General features: G+C 35.0%; 1 protein-coding gene across 2 annotated transcripts in view; it reads left to right on the top strand.

Annotated features, from left to right (window-relative positions):
* INTS6 (integrator complex subunit 6) overlaps window positions 1-25,954 on the top strand; it is a 110,237-nt gene that overhangs the window by 5,631 nt on the left and 78,652 nt on the right. For both annotated transcript variants that reach the window (XR_016388708.1, XM_022574767.3), the window contains exon 4: window positions 18,668-18,757. Coding sequence is in view for 1 of the 2 variants with exons in the window: in XM_022574767.3 (XP_022430475.1) it covers window positions 18,668-18,757 (90 nt within the window). In the remaining variant the exon portion in view is untranslated. The remainder of the gene's footprint in view (window positions 1-18,667; window positions 18,758-25,954) is intronic.

Genomic DNA, 25,954 nt, shown 5'->3' with positions numbered 1-25,954 from the left:
ATCAAGAAATATGTAAACAATAGTTTGGTATTTATTGACCTATAGATATCTTTTCAAAAGAAAGTAGATTATTATACTTGAACATTCTGTGCTGAATATGAACTGGAGACATTTTTTAAGTCTCTGAACTTTTTTTTCTAATTTTTAAATTGTAGTAAAAAACACATAACATCAAATTTACCATCCTAATCATTTTTAAATGTACAGTTCAGTAGTGATAAGTATATTCACATTATTGTGCAACCAATTTCCAGAACATTTTCATCTTTCAAAACTAAAAGTCCTTTCAAAACAATAACTCCTCATTTCCCCCTAACCCCAGCCCCTGGCAATCAAAGAGCGGCACCATTCTACTTTCTGTTTCTATGAATTTGACTACTCTAGAGATGCCACCTATAAATGGAATCATACAGTATTTGTCTTTTTGTGACTGGCTTATTTTACTTAGCATAATGTCCTCAAGGTTCATACATGTAGCATGTGTTGGGATTTCATTTCTTTTTATGGCTAAAATAATATTCCATTGTACATGTATACCACATTTAAAAAATTTTTTTGCATATACCACATTTTGCCTACCCATTAATCTGTTGGACACTTTGGTTGCTTCCACCTCCTGGCTGTTGTGAATAATGCTGCTATGAACATGGGGTAAATGTCTCCTGAGATCCTGCTTTCAGCTCTTTTGGATATATACCCTGAAGTGGAATTGCTAGATTGTATGGTAATTCTATTTTAAAAAATTTAAGGAAGTGCCATATTGTTCTCCATAAAGTTTGCACTATTTTATATTCCCACCAATAATACACAAGAATTTCAATTTCTGCACATCCTTGATAACACTATTTTCCTTTTTTCTAATATTACCCATCCTAATGGATTTGAAGTGATATCTCATTGGTTTATTTGCATTTACCTAGTTATTTATATTGTACATCTCTTCATATGCTGGGTGGACTTTTGTATACTGGCTTTGGAGAAACGTCCAAGACTTTTGCTTATTTTTTGTTATTTTTTTCCGTTGTTGGTAGGAGTTCTTTAAATATTTTGGATATTAACACCTTATCAGATGTGCAATTTGCAGATTTTTCTCCCATTCCATGGTCTGCCTTTTCACTCTGTTGATTGTCCTTTTTACAGAAGTTTAAATTTTTGATGTATTCCAATATATCTATTTTTTATTTTGCTGCCTTTGCTTTTAGTGTTATATCCAAGAAATCATTGCCAAATCCTATGTATTGATGCTTTCCCCCTATATTTTCTTTCAGGAGTTTTAGCTTTATGTCTTATATTTACGTCTTTAATCCATTTTGAGTTAATTTTGGTATATGGTGTAGAATGAAGTTAGCTTCATTCTTTTGCGTGTGGACATCCAGTATTTCCAACACCATTTGTTGAAGAGACGGTCCTTTTCCCTTTGAAAGGTCTTGGCGAGCGCCTGAACTTAAGGCTCCTGAAATTATTTTCGGTAATTATTGATGGATAGGGGACTCTATAGTCAAACTTGCTTAAATGTTTTATCTCCATCTTTAATTGTGTAAAAGAAGAGCAATGGCTAGGAATGTGAAAATTGCATTCCAATTCTGACCTTGACATTGAATTACTATGACACATTGGGCAGTCACTTTACTGCCCTGTGCCTCTTCTTCGTTTCCCAAATTGCCAGTAATGAAGCCATTAATACCCTTAGAGAATCGATGAGAGTCTGAAATGGGATGGTATATTAAAATGTAATTTAAAAATTATGAAGTGCTCAGTAGACACAAAGCATACTTTTTCTCCCCTCCATAGATAATTCACTTCTGGTTTTCTCTTATTTTTCACCTTTGAATTTGAAATTAGTTATAAAAATCTAGTGATATTTAAAGCTGATTTTTATTACATGCTTTGAAATCTGTTAGTAGCATATTAAGTATATATATATTTTTCGCAGGGGTGGGCTTTATATTGCTTCCTGGGGAAGCAGTGTGAAAGGTAAATATAACTTGATCAAAGTTGTCTTAGTGGCAGTTGATAAGCATGGGATAAAGTACAAGGATGGTATTTTAAAAAAAATGTTAAATGAAAACTGGATGAATATCAATTAGCAGATAAGTCAAAGTCATTCTTTCATAGGAATACAAGTTAGAAAAGGAACCCTTAGAAGACAAAAGCACATGTTTTAGGATTCTTTCAAATAGGGAGCTCCCCCAATGCGTTTAAGATGAGATTTACACAAGTTTAATATGCAAGGAACTTTTGAGGAGCACATCTATTAGGTAGATCAAGGGATGTTTTAATAAGAAGGTTTGAGCTCAAAGTAGTATAACATGGCTATGATTTATTTCCTATTGAGCATTAATTTAATTTATTATTTATTTATTTATTTTTACATCTTTATTGGAGTGTAATTGCTTTACAATGGTGTGTTAGTTTCGGCTTTATAACAAAGTGAATCAGCTATACGTATACATATATCCCCATATCTCCTCCCTCCTGCATCTCCCTCCCACCCTCCCTATCCCACCCCTCTTAGGTGGTCACATAGCACCGAGCTGATCTCCCTGGTGCTATGCGGCTGCTTCCCACTAGCTATCTGTTTTACATTTGGTAGTGTATATATGTCCATACCACTCTCTCACTTCATCCCAGCTTACCCTTCCCCCTCCCCTTGTCCTCAAGTCCATTCTCTACCTCTGTGTCTTTATTATTCGTGTCCTGCCCCTAGGTTCTTCAGGACCTTTTTTTTTTTTTTTTTGGATTCCATATATGTTACCATCTCTTTCTGACTTACTTCACTCTGTATGACAGATTCTAGGTCCATCCACCTCACTACAGATAACTCAGTTTCATTTCTTTTTATGGCTGAGTAATATTCCATTGTATATATGTGCCACATCTTCTTTATCCATTCATCTGTTGATGGACACTTAGGTTGCTTCCATGTCCTGGCTATTGTAAATAGAGCTGCAGTGAACATTGTGGTACATGACTTTTTGAATTATGGTTTTCTCAGGGTATATTCCCAGTAGTGGGATTGCTGGGTTGTATGGTAGTTCTACTTTTAATTTTTTAAGGAACCTTCCACACTGTTCTCCATAGTGGCTGTATCAATTTACATTCCCACCAGCAGTGCAAGGGGGTTCCCTTTTCTTCACACCCTCTCCAGCATTTATTATTGTTCGTAGATTTTTTGATGATGGCCATTCTGACTGGTGTGAGCTGATACCTCATAGTAGTTTTGATTTGCATTTCTCTAATGATTAGTGATGTTGAGCCTTCTTTCCTGTGTTTGTTGGCAATCTGTATATCTTCTTTGGAGAAATGTCTATTTAGGTCTTCTGGGTTTGTTTTTTTGATATTGAGCTGCTTGTAAATTTTGGAGATTAATCCTTTGTCAGTTGCTTCATCTGCAAATATTTTCTCGCATTCTGAGGGTTGTCTTTTCGTCTTGTTTATGTTTTCCTTTGCTGTGCAAAAGCTTTTAAGTTTCATTAGGTCCCATTTGTTTATTTTTGTTTTTATTTCCCTTTCTCTAGGAGGTGGGTCAAAAAGGATCTTGCCGTGATTTGTGTCATAGAGTGTTCTGCCTATGTTTTATAGCTTTATAGTGTTTGGCCTTATATTTAGATCTTTAATCCATTTTGAGTTTATTTTTGTGTATGGTGTTAGGGAGTGTTCTAACTTCATTCTTTTACATGTAGCTGTCCAGTTTTCCCAGCATCACTTTGAAGAGGCTGTCTTTTCTCCATTGTATTATTCTTGCCTCCTTTATCAAAAATAAGGTGATCATATGTGTGTGGATTTACCTCTGGGCTTTCTATCCTGTTCCATTGATCTATACTTCTGTTTTTGTGCCAGTACCATACTGTCTTGATTACTGTAGCTCTGTCTGAAGTCAGGGAGTCTGATTCCTCCAGCTCCATTTTTCTTTCTCAAGATTGCTTTGGCTATTCGGGGCCTTTTGTGTTTCCATATACATTGTACAATTTTTTGTTCTAGTTCTGTGAAAACTGCCATTGGTAGTTGATAGGAATTGCATTGAATCTGTAGATTGGTTTGGGTAGTATAGTCATTTTCGCAGTGTTGATTCTTCCAATCCAGTAACATGGTATATCTCTCTATCTGTTTGTATCATCTTTAATTTCTTTCATCAGTGTCTTACAGTTTTCTGCATAGAGGTCTTTTGTCTCCTTAGGTAGGTTTGTTCCTAGGTATTTTATTCTTTTTGTTGCAGTGGTAAGTGGGAGTGTTTCCTTAATTTCTCTTTCAGGTTTTTCATCATTAGTGTATAGGAATGCAGGAGATTTCTGCGCATTAATTTTGTATCCTGCTACTCTACCAAATTCATTGATTAGCTCTAGTAGTTTTCTGGTAGCATCTTTAGCATCTTTAGGATTCTGTATGTATAGTATTGTGTCATCTGTGAGCATTAGTTTTAAAGATGGTAATTTAAATGACAAATTTCAAGACCCAGGTTTTATTTTCTTTGAAAATACTTGCTATAATTTATCTTCATAATTTTATACTCTAAATCTGTTTTCTAAAGGATCAAAAAACCAGCCTGGTGTGTTTTTTTAAAAAGAGAATGAAAAAGAATATCCTAAAGACATCAATTGCATTCTTAATTAGAAATTATTGAAAATAAATCAGAAGTACAAAAGGTAAATAACACGTTCCATTTCTTCAAAGAAATTTTTATTTTTCCTTTATGCAGAAGAATGTCAATAATTATGTATTAAACTGTACAGCTGAAAATTAAAAAGCCAGGAACAAATATTTGAATGAAAGAATTTCACTTATTCATTTATTTTCAATTGATTTAAGGTCATTTATGGTCAGAATTAGCTAAAAGTATTGTTCAGCCATGTTTGTGTTATGGAGTTCTCCAAGGAGATCATATAATATTTTATAACTTGAATTTTTCCTAAATATTTAAAATTATTTTTAGTTATCATAATCCTTCACTCAAATTTATACTCTTATAAGTAAAATCATCTTGGTGGGTTTCTTTTCTTTGGTTGGTCAGTGCTCACGTATACCAGCCCTGTTTTCTTTCATTTTATTTTATTTTATTTTTTAATTCTTATTTTGTTTTTTTGACTGGGGCACTTGGCTTGCGGGATCTTAGTTCCCCGACCAGATACTGAACCCAGGCCCTTGGCAGTGAAAGTGCAGAGTCCTAACCACTGAACTGCCAGGGAATTCCCTGTTTCCTTTCATTTTAAATAAGTAATTTCTTTATACAAACTTAATTTTCGTTTAGCCCTATTATTAATCTGTTTAATTTAAGCATGGTCCGAAACCATAAAGTACTGAGTTTTTTGGGTTTTGTTTTTGTCTTTATTCCCTGATCCCTCTTCTTTCCCCCCAACCTTTTCTGTTGAGATATACCTTAAATACACATATTCTAATTATGAAGCTTAGTAAAATTTTAAATACACTCTTGGAAAAAAAATTGAACTTTTTGCATCTACTGACAGAGGTTTTCAGTAGACTTTTTGTAAATATTATTATGGTTATTGTTTCCCAGGGCTTTATAATTGAAAGTGATGTTAGATTCCATCTTCCTCATTGTATTAATGTAGAAAGTAAGGCCCAGAAAAGTTAAAATGCTGAATTTCTTCACATTATGAAAAATTTCAAAAGAGAGCAATTGGTTATGAAACAGTCATGCAGATTTTATTAGTAATTTGTATTTTATTTAAGAGCAAATTTTATTGGAAGGTATAGCCAGTAGATCTGAGTCCCTCTGGGTGGGGGTGTATCAGTAGCTCTCCAATGAAATGTGTGTCCTTTCAGTTCCTCTGTGAAAAGCAGGCGTTTCATTTTGTCATTGTGTTACACTTAGCTTTTCTTGTAACACCTGTTAAAATACAGTTTTTTACATTCAGTTGGATTTTCTTCCCACTCCCTCCTCCCTCCCAACTCCTTGGAAAAAAAAAAAAAAGTGTGAACATGGGGGATAGTTGCCAGGATTTTATACCATTCTTAATTTAAGGCCTGGATGCTAATATGTATGTGTGTGTGTGTATATAATATATATATATACACACACACACACACACACATACTGTTTGATTTCATATTCATAGTTTATTTAATGTTTCTGATGTAGTTAATACAGGACTATTAACCTAGTCTGTTAATTAGTTGACTTTTCCCATGTAGTGTGCCAGTATTACTGCTATAATTATAAGTTTTTACCTGGACAGCTTTGTAATTAGTTAACTATCAATTAGTTTCCTTTGACGTAAGATACTTTTGAAAATCTCTAAGCATTGTTGTTAAGATTCAGAAAAATCTGTTTGGCTCTATGAATTCCTCGTCCACCCATGGGTTCCTGGCAAGTCATGTAATCTCTCAGCCTCAGTTTCCCCATTAGGAAAATAGGATGAAATAATCTATCTTGCAGGATTGTGGTAAAAATTGAGTGATATATGGTATAATTTGTTATTGTAATACACGTATTACCATTTTTGTGAATTTCCTTTTATTTAAATTTTAAAAATTGGAATTGTGGGTAGAGTATTTTATCCAGCTTTTTAAAGAACAAGAATTGTGGTGATAGGGAAAGAACTGCTTCATTAGAACTGGCTGTGCCTGGCTCTGGGGCTACTAGCTTATGTTGTATTGACTGACAAGTCCCTTAACCTCACTGAGCCTCAAATTTCTCATCCACAAAATGGTGGTAATACCAACCTTGAAAAAGTTTTTAAGGATTGGAAATAATTTTTTTTTTTTTTTTTGCGGTACGCGGGCCTCTCACTGTTGTGGCCTCTCCTCCCGGGGAGCACAGGCTCCGGACGTGCAGGCTCAGCGGCCATGGCTCACGGGCCCAGCCACTCCGCAGCACGAACCCGTGTCCCCTGCATCGGCAGGCGGACTCAAAATCACTGCGCCACCAGGGAAGCCCTGGAAATAATTTTGTTAATCATCTAGCAAAGTGCCTGCTTGGAAAAGGTTTATAATCTGAAACCTTTGAGAAAAAAAAAGTTTTTTCATAACCTAATATGTATACATCACAAGAAGCTAGAATTAGCTGTCCAGCAGTTTCAGCTAAAGTAAATTTTCTTGCCATAGGGAACATAATGGTTTTTGGCTTTGAATTGAAGCTCTGTAGATTACTCCAAAAATACTTTCCCCTTGGAGTTACAGAAGTCTTTTCCCCCACATCTCTAATTCTTACTCAGAAATGGTTTAATAACAGTGAGTACTTCAAACAAACAAACATGTTTTTGATTTTCAGAGCAAGAAAGGTTTCAGGCTTCTTTGAGGAAATTTAGATCTCGGCCCGTTTTTAGGGCTTTGTAACAGTATGTTCTAGAATTCAGGTTGCTGATGATTAGGATGGGGTGGAGGATGCCATTGTGCAGAAGCAAGGTCAAATGTAAAAGGTATGATCCATTTTACTGTTTGTAATGTAGATTTATGTGGGAAAAGAACATAATAGGATGACCCTAGGAAGGATTATTTTATGTGATGATATTTCTCTTTTAGGACCTATGTGATTTGAAATTTGATTATTGGTATATTGAGAGATACTTGCACCTCAAAAGTATTTTAACTTAAAAATCTTATAATTAAGAGGACTAGTTTTAATCAGAGGACCAATTTATCAGCCTAGTGATGACTTAGCAAAACTTATTCTAGGTCCTACATACGCTTGCCTTTTTTATCTTTGCCTTAAAAGGAAATGACGTTTTAACATTTTCCATCTATTAGTTTTGCTCAGAGAAGCTGGGGAACATGTGAAGGTCCTTGGGAGGATTATATCATCTAAAAAACTTTATTATAGAAAGGAAAACAGTTCTGAGTATGTGAGAAAAAGTAATTGTAGCATTAGCTTATTAGGTAATGTAATTTGTAACTAGTCATTGGCAGGATTGATGCTGGCATGTTGAAGGAAAACTCTCACTTTGTCTTCAAGCTGGTGAACCTAGTTAGATATTAGGAAACATCAACAAAGTCTGCTTATTCTGGAGTGCAGACACTGGAGGCATCCAAACAACTATTCTGAAAGGATTAAAAACAATTGATTATTTTTAATCACAGAAATTGAAGATGATTGAGTATGCAGTGCTCTGTGAAAGGTTAGACTGCAAACCACAGTGGATGATGTTACAAAGCCTGGGTCCCTAAGATAATGACAGATAATAGTACTTTTGGATTATTAGGAATAAGCAAAGTGATGTTTTTGTGGCCTCTGATGTAATGCTTGAGTTGTGATGGTTCCTGATCATTTATGTACTTTGGAAGGTAATAACTAATGTAGAATTTTGAATTTTTGTTGTACATTTTAAATTGTCAATCCCATTTCTCAAACCAGTATGTTAGAAGGAATACCCAAGTAATTGCATTCAGAAAATTGGGCCTAAATCAAATAGTAGAAAGAGTAAGAGATCTTTACATCTAAATTTTATTGTTAATCAAGAAGGGATAATATCTAATCCCAGACAAGATTATATTTAATGTAAATCCTAATGTAAAAAAGAGTTATCTTGTCATGTTCTTAGAGCTTCCATTTCAGTGAGCTATAGTATCAATCAAAAACATGTAGCGATCTGTGCAGGCACCCACCCATCCATATGTGACATCTGCTTTTTCATGAGGTTCATTTCTAACTTAAAACCTTGGTGGATTGTATGTATAGATAGGAAGGCTTGAAAAATTTGTTTTTAACAGTAGAACCCAAATATTATGTGGTTAGTTTTTTGTTTCCCAAATGTGTCATCTATTTTGAAAAATTTAAATCTATAAACACTTGGGAAGGTGCTTAGCATGAGCATCAGTAAATGTTTGAATCAGAATTTATTTAGCAAGAATGAATTTCTAGAAACTCTTTACTCAAGTTCATATACCTGTATAATGGATTTGGAGAAATTTAAATATTTCCTCCTAAAAAAACTTACTGAAATTGGGTTACCACAAATTCTTTCCTAGAAAAAGAAAATTCCATATATTATATATATATATTTTTTACAAAGCAGGGCCCCTTAAAACTAAATCTTGCATTTTGATTTATCCAATTAACTTATTTTGAGGTTGACCTTAAGCCATAGCATATGGGAAATAATAGACTATTAGTTTTTCCAAGTGCTTATCATGAATTATTTTCCTTTATGAAGTTTAATACTTTATCGCTAACTTTACTGATATGCAGTATTTATTAGGCAGTTCTTCATTTTCAATATAGTCTTAAAGATACTTAGGTAGAATTCTGTGGTTGAATTCTATCTTTTTTGTAGGATAGCTGTGGTATGTGTGAATGATTCTTTTGAGAGCATATTCATAGTGTGGATGTTTAGAAGGAAGTAATGATAATGGTTAAAGATGTGATTTAATCAGACTTTTGCAAAAGTAATATCTGTAGGTTTGGTGTAGTCAACAAACCAAGGAGGTGATTATTTTTGATAGAATAGGCAGATCTGTATGAGTTTTGTTTTTTGAGGTTAAATTAATTTGCAGCATTATTGCTGTATAACTTTACCTATCTTTGAAAGTGTGTTTTCATCTTGGCTTTTATTTTTTTACTTTTTCTGTTATGGTTCTAACATGTTTTTTTTAAAATTATTTTATTTTTTTGGCTGTGTCGCGCAGCTTGTGGGATCTTAGTTGCCTGACAAGGGATCAAACCTGGGCCCTCGTCGGTGAGAGCACAGAGCCCTAACCATTGGACTGCCGGGGAATTCCCTAACATGTTTATTATTACATGCTTTGCTGGAATTAAGTTAAAACCACATAATCCATTTAGTATAATGGATGTATTAGGTTCTTTATCCAGAATGTTAGTATTTCTTAAGTAAAATTATATTTCTTACACCTTCATTACTCTTTTTATGCCAGTATAAACACTGTTTGCCTGCTACTATGTATTAAATAATGCCAAAACCAAGTATTTATTTGTTAGAGTAATCTTATCCAAATTTTAGACTCCAGTTCAGATGTAAAACTCAAAATTCTATGAAATTATTTAAATATTTAATATTTAAATATATTTAATTTATATTACTTTCCTTTGATGTGCTCATTGTTAGTCTTATCAGTCATCGAGTTTAGCATTCATTTTTCACAAAGTCAAGCTAGTAATTCTTCAGTTCTTACAGTGAATATTTTTTACATTACTACCACAGCTGACCCTTGAATGATACTTACATGTGGAATTTTTTCTTGCATACTACAGTACTACGCAGTCGGGGGCTGATTGAATCTGAGGTTGCGGAATCACAGATATGAAGGTCCGACTATAAAGTTATATGTGTATTTTTGACTGTGCAAGGGTCAGTGCCCCTCAACCCCTTGCGTTCAAGGATCAGCTGTATTTAGTTTATTATTTAAATCAAATCCTAGGATATTGCTCCTTACTCATTATGTTAAAATAAATATATGAGATTCCCTCCTACTTTTGCTCAAGTCTTATTATTCCATCTGTTTCTAATGCTATTTTTTTTTTTTTTTTTTTTTTTTTGCGGTACGCGGGCCTGTCACTGTTGTGGCCTCTCCCGTTGCGGAGCACAGGCTCCGGACGCGCAAGCTCAGCAGCCATGGCTCACGGGCCGAGCCGCTCCGCGGCACGTGGGATCCTCCCGGACCGGGGCACAAACCCGTGTCCCCTGCATCGGCAGGCGGACTCTCAACCACTGCGCCACCAGGGAAGCCCTAATGCTATTTTTTAAAAAATAAGGAATTAAATAGATAAAGGAACTGTATTGGTACACAATTGTATAATGGCATTACTTGAAACTAAAAATATATTTCTTTTAATGGGGAATTTTAACATGTTTTTCTTTAGTTTATACTTTAATGTATTCTAAGTACTAGGTTTCTGTACACTAGGAGTTTTTTTTAAAGTTTTATTTTTGGATACTAAGCACATTTTAATTTTGAAGAGTACTTGTTTTGAATATGTAATAAATGCACGTGGCTAAAAAGTTAAAGCATTAGAGAAAGTTATACAGTTGCTCACTTCAGTTCTTCAGAGGCAACCATGATTAATCAGTTTATAGTGTGTATCCTTCAGAAATCTTTTGTATGTAGTCGAAGGTATTATTTTAAAAGCAGTGATTTCTTTTTTTTTTTGCTTTTTTAGCAAAAACATTTTTTAAATTTTATTTATTTATTTATACAGCAGGTTCTTATTAGTTATCCATTCTATACATATTAGTGTATATATGTCAATCCCAATCTCCCAGTTCATCACACCACCACCCAAAGCACTAATTTCTTAAGATGAATATCTGAGTTTTTACATCAAAAGACTTATTTATGCCACACCACTTGGGATCTTGACTCTAAAAGTAATCTTGCTGAATTTGAAAACAAACATAAAACTTGTAATTCTGGCCTTGGAATATTGATTTTAATGTAAGCCTGTTGGGCCTTTACTGACTTAAATAATAATTATATTTTGTTTGGAATGTGTAATTAACGAGTTGTGCATTCATCCCTGTAATATAATGAACCCCCCCACCCTTCTTTAAAAAAAAGCTAAACAATATTAATGACACTGAGTTATTGAATAGAAAATATAACTTGCACATCAAAACTATGATTTCATAGGTCTTATTGCTAGAGTTTGAGGCTAAAATAAAAAAAAGGAACTGATGTAAAGAAAAATATTAAGAATGTAAATATTAGTGCAGGTAATAAGTAGATATTGAAAAAATTCTGGTTGTGGTATTCAAATGTCTGAAGTTTGAGCAATACTGAACTAAAGAATGTTATTCTGGTTGACTTGTGTTGCAAAGTATGTATTAAAAGCCTATTTTCTCAATTTTGTATAGTTGTAGAAGTGTTTATTAGTATTATGACTAATAAGGCTTTGGATGTGAATTGCAATCTAATACTTTTAGAAATAAGCTTAAAGTAGAAGAATATGTTTAATATTGATGTTTCTGTATTATATTTTTTTATAGAATCTGATTTTTGACAAATTATAAAGGGAAGTGTCAGAAAAAGTTTCTAAATGAATATGAGCTGGTTTATCATATTTTAGAACATATATTGTTACCTCTTTATTATCTATGGTAATAGAGAAAAATAAGGCAGATAATGCAGGACTCTTTTCATATTTTCAGTATTTATATAGATTTTACAGTGATGTAAATAAAGGGAACCTAAAGCTCTAGTCTTGAATTTAACTTAAATTTTTAGCAGCAATCCTGCTAGGTACTTGTCCCGTATATGCATGAGAACCTTTAGTGATGTAGTACTTATTTCTCAGGGCTGCCCTTTCCATTTCCTTACATTTTTGCTTGTTGTCACTGTAATTTACTTGAAAAGGAAGTTTTTTTTTTTTTTTTTGTGGTACGCGGGCCTCTCACTGTTGTGGCATCTCCCGTTGCGGAGCACAGGCTCCGGACACGCAGGCTCAGCGGCCATGGCTCACGGGCCCAGCCGCTCCGCGGCATGTGGGATCTTCCCGGACCGGGGCACGAACCCGTGTCCCCTGCATCGGCAGGCGGACTCTCAACCACTGTGCCACCAGGGAAGCCCGAAAAGGAAGTTTTAGATTGAAAAAAAGCACGTGCTATTTCTGGAAGTTTTTGATTTTCTGCTAGGTAATATACTTTTAGCCTGGACGTATCATGTTATACATCTTAACATCTTTTTGGTTGATTTCTGTTGGCCATAGCTTTCCTGGCACATAGCAAAATAGCTAGCCGGTAATAGATGTGGGTTAGCCGAAGATGCTGTCACAGGAGCGAGCCAGAGAGTGGATCTTTGGTGTACATTTTCCCTGCCCTGGGAAAAGTGTAGCATAGACAGGCACTTGGCTGTCTTTCTGGGATTTGTTTAAAGCAGTGATAATCATGGTGGAGCATGGTGGCACGGAAAGAAAACTTGAGGCCTTTGGTCCTGCAGCAGAGGTAGCCACTAAAAGGTCTGCTGGATGCTCAGGGCTGCCTTCCTTTCGCTTCAGAAGATAATAAAGACATGTTTAAGGGTACAGTAAAATTCCTGTGCCTCTTCCCCCGACATTTTAAATTTCTTGGGTAAAACTAAAACTGCTGATTCTGAGAACCAGGTTAGTTTATATTTGAAGGTAAATTAGCCTTGATTTTATGTTTTCAAAACTATTTTTGCTAAATAACTTGTTTTAACATTTTCAAAAGCATTTTCTTTGCAAAAATGAAATAGGTTTTAGTGGATAAGACCTACTTACTTTAATTATATTCTTTAAATTTTCTTATTGAGATTTTATGCCTTAATTCGTTTAACATCAGAATACTGTTAAATTATTGAGAGAACTTATGTGAAGTAAAAGTTTTTGTATTTGTCTTTAACAAAACTCTTTTACCTGAGACTTTTGACCAATATTAAAACCAAATTTTCTAAATGACAAGATTTCCATTAGTAAATATCTCTAGAGGTAGAGTATTATACTTTGCACTGTAGTTTTTGTTACATGTCTAGATTTCTTTATGCCAAAAACCAGTGCGAGTAAAACATCTGAGTTTAGTTTTGCTAATGGCAAAAGTAAACTTTTAGTCCCTCTACTGGCTGCCTTTGTTGTAGCAGAGCTTAAATTTTTTTTTTTTTTTTTTCTTTTCAACTCTTAACTAAGATAAAGTCTAGCTTTATGACCAAGGTGAATTTTGAGGCAAATTCTAATATGAACTGTCCCCAAATTGAGTGACTTCGTAAACAAACTTATTAAGAATAAAAATGGAAAGTAGTGACTTTTAAATATAAAGATTTGAGAATTATTAAACTGCAGAGGCTTGGCCCTGAGTAGCTAAAAACATTATATTACACTGATTAAATCATAACTTTAGACTTTTGAAATGTTAAATTATTTTTTGTAAAACGTGAAAAAAAATAATCTTGTGATACTGGCAGACAACCAAAAATGTATTTTAGTTTGCTGGATAAAAGAGAATGTCAGAGAAAGATGCCAGTTACTTATGCACTTCTGCCAAGAGTAAGTGTACTACCAAAGGCGGAGGAAGAGCAGCCTAAAACTATACATGAGAAGCTTCATGGTGCAACATGGTCTGCTCACTTGCTGCAAGTGATTTAAAAATTTATGCTTAGATAAATGTTAAGACAATCAGCTTTATATAGAGGTTGGGATAACTTTTCCCTGAAGAAAAAAACCCTTCCTTTTGTGTATAAATTACGTTTGTTAAATCATTATTCTAATTAAAAAAAAATTTTGTTTAGTTTTGGCTGTGTTGGGTCTTCGTTGCAGCATGTGGGATCTTCGATGAGGCACCTGGGATCTTTCCTTGCGGCACGCAGACTCTTTGTTGCGGTGTGCAGGCTTCTCTCTACTTGTGGCTTGCAGGTTTTCTCTTCTCTAGTTGTGGCGTGCAGGCTACAGGGTGCGTGGGCTCTATAGTTGTGGTGCACAGGTTCCAGAGTGCGTGGGCTCTGTAGTTTTGCAGGACGTGGGCTTTCTAGTTGAGGCGCACGAGCTCAGTAGTTCTGGTGCATGGGCTTAGTTGCCCCATGGCATGTGGAATCTTAGTTCCCCGACCAGGGATGGAACCCAAGTCCCCCCGCATTGTAAGGAGGATTCTTTACCATTGGACCACCAGGGAAGTCCCTCATTATTGTAATTTTTATCATAACTAACACTATTGCTTTTCTTATTGTGATTCTTGACTAAACTCTTTCACCTTAGAAAGGAAGGGATCTTAGGCACAGTAGGGTTAAGTGACTAAACAGATGAAATGAGGATAGCCATATTCTTCTTTACTTTTCTCTGCCTTTGATCTTTACCTGTATTTTCCAAAATTTAAAGTCATTAAAAACTTAATATTTATTTTTCTGTTTGTATGTAAAGTGAAAATTGATTGAAGTTATATAGTTTTCAAAAGTAAGTGATATCTATCTATATAGCATTTTGTTTTACTGTGTTTTTGCTGGGAGGTGGTATACTGATTTATATATAGAAAAAATGGAGGTAAGACATCACAGAGCAACAGGAAACCAAGTAATGGAATAGTCCTACTGTACGTAGTTAATTTTACTGCAGATAGAATATAGTAAACCAAACTACGTAATAACATTCATTGTTGTGTGACTGTGGCACAACCCAGGTTGGTGTAGAATTGTATTCAAGAGAATTTAGCTGTTACCAGTAGGACCTTCAGATGCTGTAGAAAGACCATGCGATTTAGAGTTGGAATCATGTTCTGGCATTGCCAGTTACAACTGTGTGACTGAGGGTTATATTGTTTAATCTCCCTGAACATTTTACCTCACCAAGTTTTTAGGGTCAGATGAGATAAATATAAGTGCTTTATTGTTATTATTAAGTACCTGGTTATTACAGTAATTCCAGGCGTAGACTCTGAGTAGTATCATGTGTATAAGACTCTAGTAAAGTATCAATTGAAAGCTTTGTTGTCAAGGAAAAAGTAACTTTGATTTTAGTGTTTGAATTTAGCTTAATTTTTTTTTTTTTTTTGCTGTACATGGGCCTCTCACTGCTGTGGCCTCTCCCTTTGCTGAGCATAGGCTCCAGACGTGCAGGCTCAGCGGCCATGGCTCACGGGCCCAGCCACTCCACGGCATGTGGGATCTTCCCAGACCGGGGCACGAACCCGTGTCCCCTGCATCGGCAGGCGGACTCTCAACCACTGCGCCACCAGGGAAGCCCCTAGCTTAAATTTTAATAACTCAGACTTTTTGCTAAATTTGAATACATTTGAGCTTGACTCTTAGACATTGTGGTTCTTTAGAAAGTACATATTAGCTTTTGGGTGGACATCATCATCCGTCAAGTTCTCGATAACTGTAGACCATTGTCATTTAATTATAAATATGACCAATCCTTCGGCGGGTAATTCTGATCATGCTTACACAGAAATAAGAATAGATGGGTGTCCAACTTTTGATCAGAAAGTATGACTTTGATTTAGGTTAAAAAGTAAAGGTGATACAGAGATACTTTTGCAAGTATTGAGTCCATGCTCTAGTGGCATTAACAGATTTGCATGTCAGCCAAAGTAGTTTTAGCTTAAGAGTGAAAGCGAGGTACAGTAGTTTCGAAGATACTAGGACTTTTTGATTTTCTTTATCTCCCTTTGCTAATTTTTGAGCTAAAATGGTATTTGTAGAGACCAGGAGAGGAGAGTTACTATAGGTACATAGGTACATTGTTTATGACGTGTGAGAGTAGTGATTATGTATCATGCACTTAACACAATTCCTATGTATGGTAGCCACTCAGTAAATGTTTGAATGACAAACATGAATGAATGGACAATGGACGGTTGGACATATGTAGGAAGGAGGTGGTATACCCTTGTAGCCTAGCAAATTGTTATATGTTAAGTTTGGGAAGCACTCATTTATATTGAGGTAAAGGTAAGTAACATCTATATATTTTGAAGCTTGTTGAAGTTTGAGGAATTCCGAGTGGCTCTGTGAACTTGGGCAGGTCTATGTTAGGCTATAATCAGTGAATCAATATTTAACTGTCCAGTGCTTAGATATTTTGTGCTCAGTGCTGAGGAAGAATTATGACATGATCCTTGCCTTCAGTGTATTCAAACAGGAAACAATAGCAAACAGTACAAAATGGTGTATTTTTTAAGAAGTGCAGTAAAAACGCATAACAAAATTTACCACCTTAACCATTTTTAAGTGTAGAATTCAGTAGTGTTAATTACATATACGTTGTTGTGTGAGGTGTTGTATATTTAAATTGAAAATATGAGAAGGAGAGGATAAATGCTGTGGGGAAGCGGGATTCAAAATGTACTCCATGAAAGCACTCCAAATCCAATTTTATTTGAGGAAATGTTATATTTATACTTTTATTTACTTAAGTTTGAAAACTACCACTATTAAAATTTGGAGAGGGAAAGGGCTGAATTATTCAAGGCCAGAGTAATCAGGGAAAGTTTCAAGGCAGAAGAGGAAGACTTAAACTGGGCCTTAAAAAATGATTAGGAATTGGATGGGTTGTGGGCAGGGAAAAGGAAAGGCATTCTTCTTGAGGGAGCCAATCAAAGCTCAGAGGTTGGGGATATGAACATTGCCTGTTTCTCGATTAAAGAGAAGATCTGCATTATGAGAATTTATTGTTTATGTTGGGGGTGAATGGTGTGTAATGTAATGTCTCCCAAAATGTGTTCCATCTGCCATGAATGTTGTAGAGGAGGAAGGGAAGGGAAATTCTTGTCTTTCTCCTGCAAGGTTCTAGTAACATTTGAATACGACTGTGCATTTGAGAGCTTAAAAGGTTGTATCCAACATATTTTAATTTTATATGAGCAGAGGAAGTTTTCTCTACCTGGAACCATTGTTTCTTGGACACCAGTTTGAAAACTGTATATGCCACCTACATACACTTTCTTGACTTGATCAAGAAATTTAATACACCAGATATCCCCCTGCTCCCACTTTATGATTAGATTATAATCACAGTTACCGTATGTGAAAAGTGTTGGTAAACTCATTCAACAAATACGGAGTATGTACTGTAATCTGCTAATGATTGAGAGTTATATACATGTAAGGAAAATGTTACAGAACCACAAGATATTACATGCATATAACCCTTCTACATTCTTGCTATTCTATGTATGGTCAGTGAACATTAGCGTCTCCTAGCCTGCAGTCTTGTTAGAAATGTGAAACCTTAGTCTTTGTCCCAGACTTATTGAACCGGAGCCTGCATTTTATTAAGATCACCAAGTGATTCATATGCCCATTAAAGTGTGCATTTGTCGTATGCTGTTTTACATCATATGCAACACAACTTTGTTCTGTCCTTTCTTGAACACTGTTAGTAGCAGAGAATTTGATACCTTTGATTTCCAGCTTAGGGTTTACCCTCTTGAAACTTCTACCCTCTGGTCATGGTTTTGTCTTAAAGAGTTATACAGAATCTGCTTCAGTATCTCAAATGAGAGTCATTTATATGTAAAAGATAAGCTTATGTTTATCTGAGTCCCTAACAAAATGTGTCACCTAGAATTGATCATAGTACTCATAGAGTGACTTGGCCAGAGATTTGAATGGAAGTTATTGAAGTTATTTCACCTTAACTATAGAGCATTTAAGAGCTCTGTGCCACTGTGTTCCATTGCCTCTGCTGCTGTTATTTTTTTACTCCTCTCGCCAAGCAATTTCTTTAAGTAGCCATCCTTCTTACTTTTAACTTTTCACATTGGACTGTTCTTAAATTTTGCTAAGCTCAGGGTAGGCCTAGTGTTTCTTTGGAACCAGCTCTTAGAGCCCTTCCATACCTAGTCACTTGGTTAGATACTTTGATTAAAGACATAGATTACTTGGTAAAGGATCACCTAGTATTTTGCCTTCCTCTTTAAGAAGTTTCTAAAGAAAATTACCTATTATTTTAATTTGTAATATCTAGATATGTCAAATCACTAGAATTGAAATGTAGGGTCCCTTTTAAGGAATTAAATACTTTTAGTTACATAAATATAGATGCTCACTGTAAAAATTAATACAATACAAAAATGTAGAAAGAAGTGAAAAATCCATTTTTTCCTCTTTCTAATTCTAACCCTTCAAGGTTAACCTTTGTTTAGTTTACATTTCCTTCTAAACCTTTTTAAAAAATGTACAAAAGGTATGTGCTATAAATAAAATTTAAAAACAAGAAAGGGGGATTTATATACTGTTCTGAAAATTGACTTTTTACTCAGAAAAATTAAGCTGATCTCTAGACCTTAATACGATCAATGTGTTTTTTTGACTTTAGGGAAGAAACCCTTTTTTTTTGGAGCCAGCAATAATTATTACAATTACTGATGGGAGCAAGTTGACTACTACCAGTGGAGTCCAGGATGAGGTAAGTTATGTTTATATCAGCATGGATTATGCAAATGCAGTTGAAAAATCTTTATTTATGTGTACATTGTAGGATATTGAAACCTTAAGTAGGTTCGCTCTTTATTTGATGCAATCTAGAGTCATCTGGCTCCTAGAACTCATTTACTTTCTCTGTTGTTTGTAGCAATGGCCTCTAAATTTTCTTGAATAGGAATCCCTTCTGTGAAAAATTTTGGAGCCTACCACCCATCTCAATTATATATGTATTTTTGAGTTTATGTGAGGGTCACAGTGTCAGTTCATATATTAAATTTAGTAAAATGAATTCTTATTTTCAGGCTAAAAAAATGGAGACAGCATTCTAATAATTTCTTTCCATATTTTAGTGGTTTGTCATATGTACTGCACTATGGAGACTCCTAGACTAGAGTACAGCCAAGCCAAGAGGAGGTTAAAACTAGGAAAAGTGAAGGTGTTTGGGTATTTTAATTCTAAGTCAAATACCATATAAATAATTTACAACTAACTTCACGTATTCTCTACTAGCATGCATTGTACAGAGTTGGTTGTGTGTGATGTGATAGGGTGAGTGCAAGAGGTTTATTTTAACTTTAAGCTGTTTTTAGTTTAGTATTTGAACTGCTCTTTTTTTTGTTGTTGAGGCATGCGGGATCTTTCGTTGCGGCGCGTGGGCTCTTTGTTGTGGTGTGCAGGCTTCTCTCGAGTTGTGGCGTGTGGGTTTTCTCTTCTCTAGTTGTGGTGCACAGGCTCCAGGGTGCGTGGGCTCTGTAGTTTGCGGCACGCAGGCTCTAGTTGAAGTGCATGAGCTCAGTAGTTGTGGCACATGGGCTTAGTTGCCCCTCAGCATGTGGGATCTTAGTTCCCTGACCAGGGATTGAACCTGTGTCCCCTGCATTGCAAGGCAGATTCTTTACCACTGGACCACCAGGGAAGTCCCTGAACATTGCTTTTGAACATTTCGTTTATTAAAATAGGTTGTTGTAGAAAGGAGATGGTTTAGGCTACTCTCTTTACTGCTTGCATTTGATTTAGAATCTTAATTTTAATTCTCACTGTATTTACACACGGTTTGATTAAGTAGGAAGAGTGTAGTCTTTAAGTTCAGTAATTTTTAGAAATACTTTCATTTGTGTGACATTGTGGAATGCAAATTGGATATGGAGTCAGGACACGTGGGTTCTAGTCATTGTTCAGCTACTTTCTAGCAGTGAAGTTTGTTATCAGTTACCTAGCTTCCCTAAATTTCTATCCTTGTTCGTGAAATAAAGGTGATAATTCTTGCCTTACCTCATAGGGCTGTTGGAAGACTGAAATGAAATAATGTATATGAAAGTGCTTGGTAGGCTGTAATGAAAAGAACAACTGTATTGTTCTATCATGAAGCATTGGAACTAGTAAAGAATTGCCTGATCTTGACTTGAGGGGAAAAAAGCCAGAATTATTTTGTTTGAGCAGTTGACGTTGAAGGGAGTTTAGGATATAATTCATAGAGAAACAGTTGAAAAATTTAGGTAGATTAAAATTCATAATTAAATAATTTATAGTCTATACATAATTAGTAGCCTTGGAACACTCCATAGCTGAACTTAATGGATTTTGGGGCTTTCTTAAACATAGTTTATGTGTATAGCCAATTATATCCTGCCACTATCAGGAACAGATAGACATTGATTATATACATGAACAATCAATATGTTGCTTAACTTTAAATTTGAAGCTCTCAAACTGATTTTTCCCACTTTACCTTCCTTTTGAAAAATTTGACTGAGAGAAAGATTGAGATATCAATAATCAGGTCAGAAATACTAATGATTTAGTTTTGTAGTTATGATGACTTCAAAGGTATTTCTCATTTATATTTACATTTATATTTATATTTATATTCCTACATGTGAGATTATCCATTCAAGGTGCTCTGGTCTTACCACCTTTGTAGAAATGCCCTTTGGGGTACAGTATATTTTGTTCCCGTATATCTGGATCTGGTTTGTTTGTAATATTTGTTTCATAGGACCTCCTCTAGCTTAAAAAAAATATCTTGAAATATACATGGATGTTGGAATTGCTCACCTTTCTTGCTAGGTCCTTGGGAAAGATATTGGAGAAATAGACCTATGTGTTTATAATAACCTAAAACTCCTTGCTAGTAAAGTTGGGAAGACTTTCCTGTGGGCCAGGAGCTTACCTTTTAGTTCTCTTATATCTTCTACAATATTTAGCATAGTTCTGAGAACAGAGCTTATATTTTAAAAATATTGATTATAAATACTGTTGTATTGAGTCTGGTAGTCATCAAGATCAAAATTTATCACTGCTACTTCTTATCTGAGGTGGAAGTCATTTGTTATAAGGCAAAGGTTTATTTTGGATATGCGGTTGGAACATAGGTCTCTGAGTTGTGTTGGGTTTCAAATTTAGGAGTTTCTTCGATCATCGGCATGTTTGGTTCTTAACGTTCCAACAAGACTCATTTTGTGGGCCAGAGGATGTACCCTATATGTGTATATTGTGGAAACTTAATTTTTTTAAAATTTTATTTATTTATTATTTTATACAGCAGGTTCTTATTAGTTACCTATTTTATACATATTAGTATATATATATGTCAATCCCAATCTCCCAATTCATCCACCACCATCCCCCCCCCCACCACTTTCCCCTTCTTGGTGCCCATATGTTTGTTCTCTACGTCTGTGTCTCAATTTCTGCCGTGCAAACCGGTTCATCTGTAACATTTTTCTAGATTCCACATATATGTGTTAATATATGGTATTTGTTTTTCTCTTTCTGACTTACTTCACTCTGTATGACAGTCTCTAGGTCCATCCACGTCTCTAAAAATAACCCAATTTCATTCCTTTTTATGGCTGAGTAATACTCCGTTGTATATATGGACCACATCATCTTTATCCATTCGTCTGTCGATGGGTATTTAGGTTGCTGCAGTGAACACTGGGGTGCGTGTGTGTTTTTGAATTATGGTCTTCTCTGGGTATATGCACAGTAGTGGGATTGCTGGAATGCTGGTCTCTTCTAGTCCAAGTAATTAAATTATGTTATTCATTTTGAGGAGAATTATCAATTTATAAAAAGCATAAAGGTGCTTTTTTGTTTGCTTTTGTGTTTGTGTGTGTATGTGTGTGTATGCATGTGTGTGGTACATGTGATCTATATTGTTGTAATTTCTACTAGGAGATAACAAGCAGAATGTTCCCTTTGCCTCTTTCTCTTCAGTTCTCTTAACGTTTGCCTTTGGCAGAACTTGATTCTTTTTAAAGATTTATTGAATGAGTGATTGTGTTGATGATTTCCACATTAGGTATGTGTATAATTCTTGATTACCTGTGACTGCTATTAATGTGACCTGTTACTGTTTATGGAGTTGTGCATCCCACCCATACAATACCCTTTGCTTACGAGTTATATATCTCACATAGTGTATTTTATCTGTTCTGCCCGTGCTATTTTTCAGGAATAAGTTTTCCTGCTGCTTTGAAATCATCCTTATGGCATATAAGGAAACATGGAGCTCATCTAGTATTACTTTTTATTTTACAAATGAGGAAATTGAGATCCAGGGAGGCAAAGTGATTTGCTGAAGGTTATAACATTTATTATTGCCAAATTCTGGATTAGAAGTGATCTAAATTCTAAAGACATCCCAGCCCCTCAAGACCCAGTGCCTTTTCCCTGATGCTATCTGCAGTCTTTGTGTTTGATTCTATTATTGTACGTTCTGGAAATTTACCTTCTATTTACCTGATTTCCTGTTTGTCTGCTTCCGTTTTCTATACATTTGTGACGTAGGTATTATGTTCTTATTCACTCAGTGTCCCTTGAATGACTTTTATGACCTGGGCATTTCTAGTCAGTGAAGATAACAGAGATGAATAGGGTGGATTTCTGGTTCTTAAGTTCACAGTCTTATAGGGGAGGATAGCCTATTAAGTGGTTTTATGAAGGATAAGCTAGAGATGCCTACTAGGTGTATGGGAGTGCTAAAGAGGGAGGGGAGGGTTAATATTACCTATCTTGTACATATGTCAAATCCTGTGTAATGTGAATTTTTATAGTCATTTTAATGTTGATTAAATGCAAGGATCTTGTGGATGATTTGGTATAGGATGTGGCTCATAGATTATATCTGTGAAAGTTATAGAGAAACCTGGTACAAAGTTGTTTTGAGTGTAGAAAATAGTTAATGGAAAAACTTGGTGCCATACTGCCTCCTGACCTGGCTAAATTTGTACAGGCCAGAATGATCTAATTACTTATAACTTGTTTGTCAAAATAATGTAGGGATAGCATTTCCTCTGTGACGGTTCATCATTTAGCAGTATGTTAGCAATTACAAGAGAAACAGTGTGTATTATGGACAAAAATCCTGAGCTGTATAAAATCATTTTGCCTTAATTTATAATTTTAATGATCTTTTTTGGCCTTATTTAATAAAAGTCCAGGCCATTGTCGGAATTGTTCATGAGTGTGTTTCTAGTGTAGTGTTGTTTGGATAACTCTGTAGGACTTTTGATGACTGCTTGTGATGGAAGAGTATGTGTGTATTTTTTGACTTTTTTTCTTTTTAAATGTAGCTATTTGGTAAAACTGGTTGTTTGCCGTATTTTCACTTATGAGCTCTGAGTTAGATGGGACTTTGAATTCTGATACACAAGAAATTTATATTTCTTATTGCCATAATAGTCATCTTTGGTGGTTTTTTTTATCTTTGGTGTTGATAAACATACTTGTGGTCATATACTCATAATACCATTTATCATGTTATGTTACTAATGTATCAAATGTTTTGGTAGAATCACTAAATTTTAATTGGAGTTATAGAAAAAAATTTTTTTTTTGGTTTTTATTGCTTGCAAAGATCTTCTCTGGTACTCTTTTGCAGTGGAAAACTATTCTGTGCTATGATTCCAGGAACACATGGCTAACTACATTGCTCAATAAAGTAGTCAGAAGAAATCCTGCCAGTACCTTCCTGGTGATGAATGACATTCCAGGATCATGTAGCAGTTAGTTTTCTCTTCCTTGAAAGTGCTAATAGTAGTGTTATCTTTCAAATATTGAGATTTGCTGAAGACTCTTTCTGCATCTCTTAATCAGTTATGATTGCCCTGGAGGCTAACATTTTAGAGAAGATATTTGCAGTCATAAAAATCCTGTTGGCTTTTGGCATTAAAATTTTTGCCTTATGAGCTTTCCCAGCTTTTTAAGACAAACTAGGACAGCTACCTTCATAACCGCTTGGAAGATGTTCAGAAAGTGCACGTGTTTGTAGAAAGAGAAATGTCTGAGTAACCTCAACTGTGTGTTCAAGTGGCTATAGTTTGGGGTCTTATCTTTCAACTTGTCAGTTCTCAAAAGTTGATGCAGAAGTCCCATCAGTCTTTGAGATGTGGACTGGTATTAGTGATTTTTCTAGGTCATTCTGGGCAATGTTTAATGGTTTTATCTTTTGTAAGGATAATCTGTAATTAGGATCTGTAATTACAGTTTGTATTTAACTCTTCATGATGTATACTGATTAAAAGACAATCCAGAATTTTAAAATCTGTTTCTACTATCTGAAATAATTCAGAAATCCCATCTCCCCACCACCATAAAATATTTGTATTTCACTAAAGTCACCAAAAATATGTGCCGTAAGCTGTCAAAACTATTTTAATTGTGTCTACAAAGATTTTTAAACACATTTAAAATTGTTGTTTCCCAGTACACTTAGAATTTTGGGGAATTTTGTCTTTATTTTTTTCTTTTTCAAAAAGGCTTCTAAGGAATCTTGAGGGACGTCATTGTAGTATGATAGACTGTATTAAACAGATCTGTGTGTAAATTCGTTTCTGAGTTTTCATTATCAAGATTAGCTCCTGTCTTACTGATTTGTGATTCAAATGTTCTAAACATATGTGTAACATTACTATATAAATATGTTAGTCTCTATCAATTCAACTTTCCAAGAACATTTATTAAGAATTTGTTGGATATAGATCATTTGCATTTTCTTTTTTTTTTCTTTTTAAGCAGAGGTTTTCTTAGAAGCCCATATGACTTAAATTTATTTATTTATGGCTGTGTTGGGTCTTCGTTTCTGTGCGAGGGCTTTTTCTAGTTGTGGCAAGCGGAGGCTGCTCTTCATCGCGATGCACGGACCTCTCACTATCGCGGCCTCTCTTGTTGCAGAGCACAGGCTCCAGACGCACAGGCTCAGTAATTGTGGCTCACGGGCCCAGTTGCTCCGCAGCATGTGGGATCTTCCCAGACCAGGGCTCAAACCCGTGTCCCCTGCATTAGCAGGCAGATTCTCAACCACTGCACCACCAGGGAAGCCCTGCATTTTCTTTTTTACCCATATTTTTGGCTGTGTTCTCTCAACCCCTTACTTCTGGTGTGCTATAGAAATGTATAATATCTACAATTATTATTATTTGAAAATATGTAATTATAATAAAAATGCATAATTAAAAGAAGTTGATGATATATTTCAATTTAATACCTGTAGTGAATTTTCAGCAGTCCACATTTGCAGTACTCTTTTTGAAAGAACCTTTTTTCAAGGTCATGTGGAAAGAAAAACTCTTAAGGATTGCCTCTAGACAGACACTGTAATAGAATAATTAAGAGGAAATGCTGGCTGATCATTCTTTAGTGAAGCTGTATGGCTACAGTTACTCAACTATTATCTAGAATTTCGTGTTAAGATATATCAAAATAGTTTTTATTTCAGAGGGTGAAGCAACTTCACCCTGCATTTATTAGCCTGTCAGAACCAATAAGCAATAAGAGATGCTACACATGTAAGAAAAATTTCATTTAGAGATGTTTCTATTATTCTTCTGATTCTAGCTCTTACATATATAAACTACTGATATTTAGAAAAATAGTTTTCAAATGACTGCATCAGAATCACCTAAGTGTTTTATAAAATATACATGCCTCAGCTCTAATTCTGGAAATTTTGCTTCCATTGATCTGGGCAGGAACCTGGGAATCTGTATTTTTGGATGTGTCCAAGTTGATTCTGATACACAGAAACTATGCATCAGAATCAACTATGGCTAGAAACCATAGTTTTAGAACATAACTACAAATATATATATTTTAAAACTACAAAAAATACTTGTGAAAATAAACAGCTTTAACAAAACAAGATAAAACTGTTTTTGATGTACATGGCCAGCAATAT

Source organism: Delphinapterus leucas, chromosome 18 (assembly GCF_059928025.1).
Source record: "Delphinapterus leucas isolate spDelLeu-1000000601 "Yukka" chromosome 18, BTC_Dleu_Yukka2, whole genome shotgun sequence".
NCBI classification, from domain to species: Eukaryota; Metazoa; Chordata; class Mammalia; order Artiodactyla; family Monodontidae; genus Delphinapterus; species Delphinapterus leucas.
The sequence above is the reverse complement of the archived record's forward strand: the minus strand, read 5'-3'. Positions and strand labels throughout refer to the sequence as shown.